The sequence below is a fragment of the Agelaius phoeniceus genome, chromosome 2 (assembly GCF_051311805.1).
Source record: "Agelaius phoeniceus isolate bAgePho1 chromosome 2, bAgePho1.hap1, whole genome shotgun sequence".
NCBI classification, from domain to species: Eukaryota; Metazoa; Chordata; class Aves; order Passeriformes; family Icteridae; genus Agelaius; species Agelaius phoeniceus.
In genome coordinates this window covers 20,791,733-20,805,200 of record NC_135266.1, presented here as the reverse complement: position 1 = coordinate 20,805,200, position 13,468 = coordinate 20,791,733, and the positions used below count along the sequence as shown (strand labels likewise).

The 13,468-nt window shown below is 37.3% G+C and overlaps 1 protein-coding gene across 4 annotated transcripts in view; it reads left to right on the top strand.

Annotated features, from left to right (window-relative positions):
* Positions 1 to 13,468, top strand: part of TBL1X (transducin beta like 1 X-linked) — a 195,954-nt gene that overhangs the window by 172,273 nt on the left and 10,213 nt on the right. For all 4 annotated transcript variants that reach the window (XM_054652057.2, XM_077173224.1, XM_054652051.2 and 1 more), the window contains 5 exons: positions 3,347 to 3,488; positions 6,240 to 6,303; positions 6,404 to 6,501; positions 7,966 to 8,026; positions 12,426 to 12,547. In XM_054652057.2, coding sequence (XP_054508032.1) covers positions 3,347 to 3,488; positions 6,240 to 6,303; positions 6,404 to 6,501; positions 7,966 to 8,026; positions 12,426 to 12,547 — 487 coding nt within the window. The remainder of the gene's footprint in view (positions 1 to 3,346; positions 3,489 to 6,239; positions 6,304 to 6,403; positions 6,502 to 7,965; positions 8,027 to 12,425; positions 12,548 to 13,468) is intronic.

The window sequence follows — 13,468 nt, the reverse complement described above, 5'->3', positions numbered from 1 at the left end:
TGTCCGAGATCTTTCAGTTCTGCTGTGTCTCTCAGAAGCAAGAGAAGATGTTTCCAGGTTATCTGCTGTCATCATTTCTGGGTTTTATATACATAGTACTTCAGGTTACTGCACTCCTCATATCAGTGGCTTAGGATCCACTGTAAATTACCTTTCAGAATAATCCTTTTGACTTACCAGGTTGAGGGTGTTAATTTCAGACACCACCCCTCAATGTCAGTGCCAGATATTAATTCTGCTAACTCTGAGTGCTTATTTGTTAGCAGGGGACTATTTGGACTGGTTTCCTCAGTGCATCAAATGCATGAATGCAAAGTGGTCAGCTATTAGGGGAGGTTGATTTGAATAACCTGTAGCAGGGAATAACGTTGTAGAATCAGTGGGGCAGAGACCTTAATCAGGACACCTGTGAGGCACTTCCCTCTACTAACTGTCTAGAAAGAGTGAGCACTTAATAAGAGACCTGCTTTATTAAGGAGATATTAGATGTCAAAATAAAAATGAGGAATTCCCTTCCCATAATTCTTTCAATAATATGTCTTAAAATAAAATAACAAAAACTCTAACCTGTTGGAGCCAGAAGTAGTAAATACACATTAGCAATATTGCATCTCATAATAATAGTGATTTAAAGTCTTGTAGCTGAAGATTAGAAATACCAAGGTTCAGCAACTATCTTGCAAAATTATTTACCCAGCTGCAGCACTTAAAACATCTGTGCTCCCAGCTACAGAATGGTGATTTTATATGTCACAAATTAAATTCCACAAACATTTATCCACCTTGATTCATGAACACACTCTGGGGCAGGAGAGCATGAAATAAAATCCTTTCAAAACTAGCCTTCCTAAAATTTTGTAATACTCTTCCACAGGGCAGAGGAGTACACCTATTACTCAAGTGTTCGTGACTTGCATGTTGGAATGAGCTGCTTTATCATGTAGATAGAAATGCTTCTGTGGGCAAAGGAGATTAAATATCTTTCTGAATTGTGCTTGAACTGTGCTCCTCTAATAAGGCAGAGTTGGCTGAATCATTCAACAGAAACCAGAATACTTTCCAGAGCATTCTCTGGACTCTTTTTTTTTTTCCCCAGCAACAAAAGGGAAGACACACAAATACCCTTGCTGCACACTAGTAGGCTTATAAAGCCTCTCTGCAGGGACACATAATAGCTTATGTAGCTTTGGGAGAAGAAAAGGGAAAAACAAAATTAAAATACTGGAAAATAAGATTGCCCAGGCCTTGCCAGAAAACTGACTAAATAAAACTGTTGAAAAACAAAACATAACCCTTTTAGAACTAGCAAATAGGATATTGTATTTAATGGCCAAATGACTGAGTACTTTATTCACAGGGTCCAATAACAAACTGAGTTATTACAATGAAGGCAGGATGGTCCTGCAGTCTTACATAGAAGAGAAGCCAGCTCTGAAGGAATGTCCTACTTAGCATGTTAACCAATGGAGCAGTCCTTTAAAGATATATGTTCCCATCATTGTTAATTACCACAGTTAAAAATGTTCCTTTACTTCTGAGCCTCATTATTAACTTGGTTAATTTTCTTGCCAACATATGCAAAAATGTCAGTTTTCCAGACCTCTGAAGAAGCAAGGGTGCATATTACAGTCACAGCTGTGTGGTGGCAAAAATTACCCTGATCTGAATTACTTCTTAATCACTAATGTGAAAGATATGTCTCAAAAATTAAAGAGTGGCTTTACAGGAGTATCTGGGTTCAAAACTCTGGCCAGCCATCACATCTCAGCTTGGCACAAAAGGTTCACAGGAGATGGAGCACATTCCCCAGGCATGCCATAACCTAGAGGAGCTCAGAGCTCCTGATACAGGCAGAGAGGTGTTTGCTTTTACAGTTGAAATGTTTGTATAAAATTAGGCTAAATTATTAGTAAAATAATACCCAGAGATCAATGGAGTTCGATAATTGTTTGGTCAATATTTGCATTTGAAGACATGTCAAGTGTTGAAAGTTTGCCTGGTATTCTTAGTATCAATAATTAAAATGCTTTACTAGTAGACCAAAAGAAAATTTAGTATTCTCTTGTGATGGATTTCTTTTTCAGTAAAACATTGCTTATCAAAGCAAAAAGGGGTCACAGGTGGATCCATTTCTTTAAAAACTGATCTTTGAAGAAAGACTTTTTCTCCTTGATAGTGCATAGGAAAGTTTTTTGTCATTACTTTAAAAAAAAAAAGGAAAAGCTAACACATCAGATGTATCAACAATGAAATTTCATCTACACTGTATGAATTCTTGCAAGTATTGTTGCTAACTGCTCTAAGTTTCTACTTACTGCAGGTAAATGAAAATTGCTTTCTGGACAAAACAAGCAATCCAGGAAACTTAGTTGTGCTTGTTGTTGTTGTTTCAAAAACTTAAGGAAAGGGAGTGTGAAAAAAAATTCCAGTAAACTTTTTAAGTTTAATATCTTCCACTCCATGGCAAATTTATCTCAGAACATCAGAGACATTTTTCAGTAGAATAAAGATTTATGCAAATTCAAAATAAATATATCATTTACAAGTAGATAATGCTAAACTCTTCCTCCTCTAAACCTTTTCTAAGCAAAATCAGGGTTTTAGCCTGCATTAAAAACCCCTCTGTAGAAAATAGTTGGTCTAAAATATAGATCAAAATCCTGATGCTGCCTCTGTCTTGTTCTATCATGGCAGTACTTATTTTGCCACTTTTTCAGACAGTATGATGTAAGCACCAAGCTACAGACAGTTGCTGTAAGTTGCCCCAGACTAACTCAGTTATGGTGATGCCAGCTTTAGGTATGTAGGGCAAAATGTAGACAGGAGTTTCCATGTTTTAAATAGAACTTACCTGAATAAACAAAATTATTATGACAGGTATAATTTAAATATATGTTAGCATTTTAGAAAAGTACACAGAGTACAGAAAGAGTTGGAAAGAAAAAATTACTTCTTAAAGGCTTGTAATGCCCTGATCTGTCCAGCAGGTTTAGGGAAAGGTGGATGGATCTACTCTGGGCAGTGCACAGGAGAAACATCAAAATTCTCAGAAGGTTCAAAACAACTTCTACTTGCAAACTCTGGAACATTTCAATAGAATAGGGCCCTCCCCTTCTGCTAATTCCAGCACCAAAGCCTTGCACCAGTGTTTTGCACAGAGCCAGGAGGTTCCTAGCAGCCCCGTGCAGTCAGACGCTCCCGTTACAGTACAGGCCAGCAGCTCTTGTTCCTCCCATCTCCTGCAAGGCTGTAATGCTGTCTCAATGAAAACAGAAATACAGGCTTCTACACTGTTTGCTGGGTCAACATGAGGAGTTTCTAACTTATTTGCATAATTGCTTTATAGATCCGGAGACTCAACGGCCAGGATATGGAATCTCAACGAAAACAGCAACAGCGGCTCCACTCAGCTGGTTTTGAGGCACTGCATAAGAGAAGGAGGACATGATGTCCCCAGCAATAAGGATGTGACTTCATTGGACTGGAATGTAAGCTAACTTCTAAGACTGTGCATGGTTTTTAACTGTCTAAATTTAATTCCAGGCAATTACAGTTGCTGCTCCCTATCTTTCATATCTGAAGTGACCAGAAGCTCTGTCCTAACCTACTGACCTCTTGTTTCAAATACTCATAATAGGCTGAACTTTCTCCTACATGCTGTAATTTTCCAGGACTGTTGCCATCTTTGAGCTTAATAATGATATATTTATATCTCTATTTTAGGAGCATGGGTAAAAATAATCTTAGCTAGCATTAAGAACAAAGATTAACCAAACAATCTATGTAATACTGAAGCCTCATTAATAATGTATTTACATCTCATAGTTACTTTATTTTGGCATGTAAGGAGATAAAAGTACCAGTGAAGCTTTTTCTGAGGTTGGACTCCAGATCCTCTCATTTGAATTATGCTGTGCACAGCAAAATCTGTTCACATTATTTTCTTTGTCTTGATAGGAGCATGTTTAGTTATTCTGTCCTTACCTTCTGGATGAAACTGTCTTGCCTGATCTCTTTTTTACTTTCATCCTGCAAAACCTCCTATCTTAGATAATGTGCTCGTGCACAAAGAATACTGAAGTGAACAGAGAGGACAGGTATTGTAGAGAATCCCCAGTCTCTGGGCAGTGCCTTTGGACAGCTCTAATTGTTGCCAAAAAAACTTACAAGACCCTGCAGAAACCTTAATTACTTCAAGCTAATTTTCATTCTGCCTGTTTTGCTGATACTAGTACAGACAGACAGAGTGATCACATTAGTCTTGTTTTCATAGGAAAACAGATTAATTAAGTAGCAGAAAGGATTTTCAGCAGTTATGCAGAGTCTCAGTTGCTGGCCAGAGATCAAGTTTCGATTAATCTTTACTGCAGTATTGTCCTTCAGGTGAGCTAGGTGCTTCACAGAGTAAAAGATAAGGCCACTGCACAAGTCACCTTTCCCCTGTGTATTTTATATTTGCACAGTGGAAGAAGTTGGTGAATAGTACAGAAAGTAGAGACAGGTCAAGGAAGCAAATAAAACTCAAGCTTATGTTCATTACTTGTTTCCTGTGGATATTAGAGTGAAGAAACATAGTTGTGAAAAAATATGCATCTAGGAGTAAGAAAAGAGAAATTGTAAGAGGAAAACATGCAATGACTGCAGAACAGTTAGGAGAAGATTTGTCCAAAACCCTCCAGTGTTTCCTGTAGTAGTTCCTTACCTTCCAGACTTCATTAGTACTTCACTTGCTTTGTACTAGTACTTGAGGTAGGGAAATGTTTCTAATTCAAATACTTCAAGTGCTTCCAACTTACTTTGAGTTTCCCAAAGAATGTGAATTACCAGCCACAAATTAGGATAAACTGTATATCTAAGTTCCTGAGTTTTTATTTTTCTCTTTTGGCCCTTTATCACCTTTCTTCTCATCACTGGCCCAGAGAAATGTACATCACAGTGAGCTTCACTTAGCTTATGATATTTTCCCCCCTATGTTATTATGTATTTGAGTTAAATTTACAAGTACTCTGAGTCAGTGTTTTTGGAGGATTGGAGTGGGCATATGCTTTAAAGGATTATTTCATGCTTTTTTCTAATTTTCTATTCATCAAACTAGAAATGCCATCTGCCTTTATTGTTTATTTAGAACCACAATATTAATCATATTTCCCTGTGAAATCTTCACACTGGTGGTATTGAATTAGTTCTTCTCTGGTTTATGTGACAGACTGACATAAAGGTTATAGGAAAGGTTATTTCTGGAGGTCATATTCAGATCATGCCCTTTGATACCATGGGTAGGATTCATCTCCTGTAGGTTTAACCATCTAAACTAGTCCTCTAGACTCACCTTAAGTCAGCAGAAACAGAGACACATGCCTTCATATTGAACTGGGCATAATCTAAAGCAAATGAGTTCGTGAGTTACACTTCAGAGTTGTAGTGACATGATGGTGTTAGTAATGGAGGGAGACTAGATGGTACTCCTGAACTAACTCCTAACTCCTGCATGTCTGGACATAAATGGGATGAATCTCACTCTTAATCCAGGTTCTGAAATGGTGAAAAACTAAATACTTCAACAGTGTCACCAGAGGGCAAAGTTCTGGCCCAATCACACCAGCTTCACTGGCTGCACAGGATTCCTTCTGTGAAGGGTTCCTTCCAGAATACATGTGACCTGCTGATCAGATTCATGGGCTTTTGTCCTCCTAATTGGGACCAATTAATCCATTTTTTCATCATGGTACTGTGCCCGTGAGCACATGTGGGAGTCTGTGTTCAGACAAGTGGAAAGCAATTCCTTGGTGGTAGATAACATTTGAGGTGTTCACCTGAGTGTGTGTGGCTTAGGGCCTTCTTTCAAGTAGAGGTGCCTGAGTTTCAGTGAGCTGGGATTTACTCTGGGGTTAGGTCATCTGTTGATGTTTTGTAGGTCCTTTATGTCTAAGTAGTATCTGTTTGTTAAGTGGAAGAAGCCCATGGAACTTGTTCTATCTTGTTTTCTTTTTCTAATCTTTTTCATTAAATGGCTCGTATCTGATGGTATAGCCTACTATTTCACTGAATGTTAGAGGATTTTATTTCCTCTGTGCTGTCTGAAGTAATAACCTTTAGTTCAAATCATAGCATAATCAGTCTCAATGAGTGGACTCAGAATCATAAATCACAATTAGCAAACCTTTAAAAAGAAAGAAAAAGGTTGGTTGAAACAGATTTTATCTCATAGCTACCTTTGCCATTTTTATATATTCCAACAGAGTGATGGAACACTATTGGCTACAGGCTCATATGATGGTTTTGCAAGAATATGGACAGAAGATGGTAAGTCAAACATTTCTTGTTCTTAAGCATCAAACAGCAGTGAGCTGTAATTTGACCAGTTTGTAAAGAAATTGTAATAACAACCTGTTCTTTATTCCAGGTAACCTTGCAAGCACCTTAGGTCAACATAAAGGTCCAATATTTGCCCTGAAATGGAACAAAAAGGGGAATTATATTTTAAGTGCTGGTGTTGATAAAGTGAGTTTTAAAAATACATTATTCTAACATATAAGTATGCTGATGAGTGAGCTTGTGCTGCTAAATTCCTTAAGATTAGTTTCTTCTTCTCCAGGCACCCTGGAGAGTTTACATTTCTTTAATATATTTTAGTGCATGTTGATTACATTTTTGAGGCTGCATGAATGTATGCTATTTTCATGGAAAATACTTAATTAAAAAAAAAATGTGTAAAATTGATTCTTAAGTATGTCTCTGTTAAGGAAGGAGCAGCTTCCAGTACTTATATTTGTAGTTTTATCAGCTATTTACGGAAAGAAAGTGATCTTAAAGATACCACACCTTTTAGCTCATCTAACTGTTGAAACACTTATTTGAATAAAATATATATGGCTTCCTCTGGAAATATGCAAAAAAAATATGGTTCTGAACTGAAAATCAAGCAAAACACAGTAGTTACAGCTAAGTGCACATTAGAGATTAAAATGAACAGCTGACTGATGAGCCATTAAAACTGAAACTGGAAAGTACACAGCATTCATCTTGCCTAACTTTCAGTGTCTAAAAATTAGATGCATATGACATCCTTGGCTTCCTTTACAAAACTCAGAGAGAAAAATGGCACTTCCAAGGGATAGGCTGCATGGCCTGTGTTCCAGTGAGATGCACTGACAGTGCTTCTCTCCAGCAGCTGGCAGAGGGGAGTCCAGCTGAGATTTGTACTTTGTAAGCTCAGTGAATCCCTATATTTTTATAACCTTGTGAAAGTGGAAGCTTTAATACTGGCTTATATTCAGCTACACTGATCTCCCAACTGTAATTCCATTACTCTGGCAAACTTACATTCTCAATAAAAGCAGCATTTCTTTAGGTGATCCATTATCAGCAAGATGATGCATCCTTAATTTATTTTCTGGAAGTATATGCTCCCAATAAATTGATAATTCTCTCAGAAGGTGGTATTGAGCTCTACAGGGGACACACTCAGGTGTGCTGTGGGTATGGATTGAACCTGTACTAAGCCAATTACACCTCAGGGGCAAGAAGTGCTGTGTACTCTGCTGATAGAAAAAACATTTCACTTATTGGCCTGTTACAAATGGGATTCAGCATCATTTTGAAGTAGAATTCAACTTGCATTTTTTGAAAAGGGAAAAAGGATCATAACTGAAGCTTTTTTTTCAATAAGCTTATTAAAAATGTATAGTCTTCTAGCATTATTCAGAGAGAGTATGCCCATTTTTCATAGTTATATTGCTTCTTTTGTAGGCATGATACTTCTTTATCTACACTTAGATTATTATTCTGTAATACCTAGAAGTGATTTTTGGTTTTCCCACTGTTTAGCATGCAAGGCTCTCTGTAGTCAATAATTTTATCAGTTCATCATTTAGAATTGCTACTTAGTGAGGGTGCTATTTGGATTTTTTTCTCTGAACTGAAAAGCCACTAATCTTTTTTTTTCCACCCTTTCTTTGGATGCAGACAACAATAATTTGGGATGCTCACACAGGAGAAGCTAAACAGCAATTTCCTTTCCATTCAGGTACTTTTTGCATAACTCTTGTTAGGAAAATGAAATGCAGTTTTTAATTCTGTCAATGTACTTTATCCATATCTGCCACAGAAAAGTTTCAATCAAGTTTTTTGTGCTTTAACTATCCTGAGTATCATGGCTTATGGGTTTATTCTCATTTCCCAAAGACACAGTTCTGTGATAATCAGCTTTGAAAGCTGATTTTAGGAGAGGGTTTGTACACCAGCCATGTCTACCTAACTGAGCAGTCCTGTTGTTGTCTATGTGCTTGAATAGTACCAGGTGGTGATTCATGAAGAGAATTTTCAGTGGAGGTGTCTGGGATCTTTTCAATTCTCTCTGCTCCTGTTTCAATGAAGCTGATTTGAGGCAGAAGCAGGAAGATCTCTCATGCACCTTGCATTCACCACTGCACTCACAAAGGTCCTCAGAATTTATTAGCTCTTAATTTTAACTTGAATTTCTTCAATATTTGCTTTCTCTGATTATTGGAAATCAGTTGCCAGGCTTGAGTTTCAAAACCTTGCTGCACCAGAATGCTATTAGGATGGTTACTTGTGGAACTGTTTTAAGAAGACAGGAGATGTCACAGATAATAAATAATCTTGAATAACAGACAGTCATTGACAAAATCTGAAATTCACCTGAGACCAGACTTGTAAGATGATGGCTGAACTCATGATCCAAAGTGGCTACATTTTCATAGTGAAGAATTTTAAGGGGTATAGTAAAACTGAGTTTAAAACCATGAGAACATTCTGGATTCTGATGCTAGAGGTGTTCATCTTCCTAGCTCACTGTAACTAATCCATTTTTGAATACAACAGGCTTTCACAATGGTGTTTAAAAACATATTTCAATACTAATTTTAAAACATTATTTTGCACATGCTTTTCAACTCAAACTGTTCTTATTCTCACATTTACACTGATGTGAATAATATGTAGTAGCAATCCAAATGGTTTTTCAGCAGTAGACAAAAAATATGACCATGGGCACAGCAAATCCATACTCTGCATTTTTGTCACTTGTCTCTCATCTATTAATGCAGCTGTTGGTTTAGAGGAGTTGGTGTGTGCTGACAGATTTTCTCACTGTGGCATTTATTCATCTACCATAACTGTTCCATAACAGCAAACTGTGCACATAGAGTGATTTAGTTAATGAGACTCTTAATCCTCTGATCCCTAACTAGTAATCTAAGTAGTTGTGGATTCAGAACTGGGTTGCCCTTTCAGAATCATGTTCACTGACACATAACCTGTCTTAGCAGTGATGTGCATCAAGGACAAATCACCCCATCCCCTTCTTAGCAAGCTGAAAACTCAGCTGTATCTACCAATGCAATATGTCCATGTGCATGAAAAGATTTTTTAAAAAATTCTTACTGCACATGCTGTTTATCTTTGGAACATGAGACACAACTGAAGTGCAGATATGGAGAAGCTAATATTTTTTAATTTTTTTTCACTTTCATATATGTTTTCATAAGGAAGTAAAGCAGTTATTAAGGAAATGCTGTTCAGGAAATTTTTGATTGGAGAAAGCATGTATCCTACAAAACCTTCTTAAAATCAGCCAGACTCTCTACTCACTTTGTTCTCACAAATCTAAAGCCACAAAGACCTCACCTTGTCCTCTTTGCATCACCAGGACAAACTAACAGCAAATTCCTTTCCATATCTGGATGCTGAAAACCTTGACTACACTAGGATTAAAGGTGGCATTTTAACAATTAAAAGTCTAGTCTAGGCAGGATACACCTCCTTTAACACATACTTCTTTGAAGTCTGGAGGTAGTTGGCCTGGAAAAAACATGAGGTTTTTTTACTGTCTGCTTCTTTGTAACAACTGGTTTAATTTAAACCACATGGACAAAACTGTCATCCTAAAATATGTAAGGAAAAGTTCCTTTGTCTGGGTGTTGAAGGCCTCCATCTTACTGGTGTTCCCATGTAATTTTTGAGGGTTTTGTTCAAAATATGTAACTATGCAGATAAGTAGCTTCTAGGGCTTCATTATTTTTTGCAAAACTATGAATCATCATAGGGCATTTGATCAAAATATATATTCACAAAACTTATTTCTTTAAAAAAAGGAGCTAAGTCATCCAGTTTTGACATTTACTGATAGATACAGACTGATATCTAGGCTTGCAGGAACAAGTTGTTAAATTGACACCAAAAGAGGTATTTGTGTGGCCAGTTTTCACCATCTGTGTGTAGCGACAGGACAAGGGGTGAATGGATTCAAACTGAAAGACAGAAGGTTTAGATTAGATATCAGGAAGAAATTCTGTCCTGTGAGGGTGGTGAGGCACAGGATCAGGCTGCCCAGAGAAGCCCAGGCTGGCTGGAGCTCTGAGTGATCTGGTCTGGTAAAAGGTGTCCCTGTCCACATCAAGGGGCTGGAACTAGGTGTTCTTTAGGGTCCCTTCCAGTCTAACCCATTCTATGGTTCTGTGATCTAAGTGCTCTAAATCACACTTAAATGTTCTTTAAAAGCCTAAATTGCCAGATAATTATTGTAACACTTCCATTTTTGGTTTTTATTTTAGCTGCATTTTTTAAGGATTTGTGCTGCTTTTATTATGATATATTATGGTATTCTAATTGTTTCTGTGCAATTGGCTGGTATCCCGTGGTTTTGGAAATTCTTTGGCAATTTGATTATTTGCATCAGGAACCATGTTTGTTTGATTTTTTTCAAACTTTTTTATGTAGTTACATATCCAGTAAACATATAAACATATGACTGAGTACACCAATAAATGAATCAGTATTAATTATCAGCACTTTATGATTCAGTTATGCTGAATTATGATTCAGTTATTTCAGTAAATCCATAGTTTTAGGTGCCAATAGGTCTCTGAAAATTAGTTTTTGACTCATACATATCATACTAGATATTAGCCCTGAAGACATATTGCTATTAATGATGATTTTTTTTTTTTGCTTTGAAATAGTAATACAAAGCTTGTAGCATAAAAAGAAAGGCAAACAGGCAATTAAAGAAAGATCTTTGATTGTTTCCTGATCCTCATTCATGTTCATTGGAAAACTGAAAAGTAGTCTGCTTTCCTCACTCAAATTTCCTTTATATTTCTGCATGGTAGTAATTCCTTACTTGTCATAGAGAATTATTGAGCTTTTTCATTAATACTGAAAAAAGCCCTTTCTATGAAACAATGTCAGCCCTTCATTCTCATTTAGGGAGCTACGTGATGATTCAGATGGTGATATGGATCTATTTTGTTTTGTAGTTCATAAAAATTATAATAGGAAAAACATATTTAAATGTAACAGGCTTGTCAGAACAGATATCTTTTCACCTCTGTATTACCAAAGTATCTCTCTAAACACGTTTAAGTAAGGAATTTCTTGGTTTCATTTTAATGTCAAATTTGCATTTTATCTTTGCCAGGAAGAGATCCAACTTTGTTTCCTATATGCTGGTCTCATTCTAGCACACTTGCTTCTCACAAGAGTGTGCTGAGAATGAAGATTTCTCTATTTTAGCAAGTCTTATGTCGTCCTCTGGAGGGCAGCTAAACTCTATCCTGAGGGGAGAAGCCTGAGCAGCAATTACAGAAACATAAGCAAGCTGTTTGTCAGGAGCTTCCTCCTGCTCCTGCTTGCACTCTGCACTGACATGCTGGAAGAGTTGTTTGGGGATTTGTTCCCATTCTTTTTGCACAGTGTGTGTGTGTGATGCACACATGCACATGCTCACATGCTCTCTGTGCACAGTTTTGTTAGGTCAGTGCTAGTTAATGCCAAACCCTGTACAGAAACTCTTCCTCTCATTTCAGATGAGGCTGATCAATGTACCTGCCTAAAACCAGTCCCCAAGCAAATTAAACTGAATTTTAGTATTGTTAATCCATGTGCCTGCACGGAATGGTAGGTTTGTATCATAGGGTGCATAAAGCTCTAGTGCAAAGGGACACAGCCACCTGCTCCTCCACCTTCCCATGTGTTGTGTCTGGCATTCACAGGAACATGCTTGTCTAACCCAGATGGAATTCTCCACACTTTTTCTGGGTTAGTTTTCTTTCAGTTTCTTCACTGAACTGGGTTACAGAGGGATGAAGGCAAGACATAACCCATGTTATGCATAGCTGGGAGCAGAGAAGATGGAGGTAGTGTTTTGCCCCCTCTCATGTAACTTGACCCAGAAGATTCTCATGACTAGATGCTGTGCAAAGTATCCAGGTTATCCACTGGAATAGAAAAAATAATCTCTGCCCTTCAGACAGTCCCTATAGCCCTGTAACTGGCAGCAGGTGACAGACCAAGAGCTAGCCTGTAGTCTGTTTCATTCAGATAGGTGATGGCAGGAAAATTATTTGGGATAGCTGTTTCTTTATCATGATCCCTGATATTCCTTCTGTTGTTTGTATTCACAGCTCCTGCTCTGGATGTAGACTGGCAGAACAACACTACTTTTGCCTCCTGCAGTACTGACATGTGCATCCATGTGTGCAGACTTGGCTGTGATCGTCCCGTTAAAACCTTTCAAGGACACACAGTAAGTTTAAGTCCAAAGTTTTAGTGGTAAAGTCACAGCAGATGTTACAATGATGGCAGATGAGGGGTGTGCACCCTGTGTTCTAGCAGCAAAGGTGTTAAACCCCATTGTTTCCCCAAAAGTATATTCCTTGGGAGTGAGGGATTCACTGCCTGTGAGAAGGGATAAAATGTTCTAAATCACCACAGGAGGCAACACCTCTGGCTTAAATAAACAGTGAGAGTGTTTCTGGGTAGCATGAGCTGCAGACTAAAGGCACATTCATAAATAAGATTCTGTTTTCCACTGGCTTAATTTCCTTTACTAAATGAGAGCTATGAATAAGGAGAGAACAGTTTACCTCCAGCCATTGTTCAGTTTTAGAATCAATTTAATAAAAAGATGTATTTCCCCACTCTTTTCTTGGTGGAATTTAATGGCTGTCAAAGGTTACTTTTTCTAGGTTCCATTTGTGAGAAAAACTGTGATCATTTACTGACCCATAATTCAGATGTTAGCTTCCAGAACTATGCATTTGGAGACCTTTATCTTAGTCTGTGGTTAAACTGATATTTTGTGACAGGTTGTACATTCCTAACAATAAACTGGTGGTTTTTATTATTATATGAACTGCACTGCTTTGTATGTGATCCAAACTTTCACTTCAAATATATCTATACGTGTTTTTAATTATTACTGAAACTTGTAAAATGTATAAAGAAAAATTTAAATATATTCCAGGATTGTTTTCACTGAGACCCTGGGCCAATTTATATTTTTAAGAAAACAGTCTTTCCCTTTTTAATAAACACTTTTTTTCTCTTTACTTATAGTTGTGGAAGAGCATGGTGAACTTACTCATTACCAAGGGGATACACTAGGCTTAGTTAATTACAAAGTGCTAGAAAGACTGATAGAGAAAGCATCCTAAACTGTTTAATA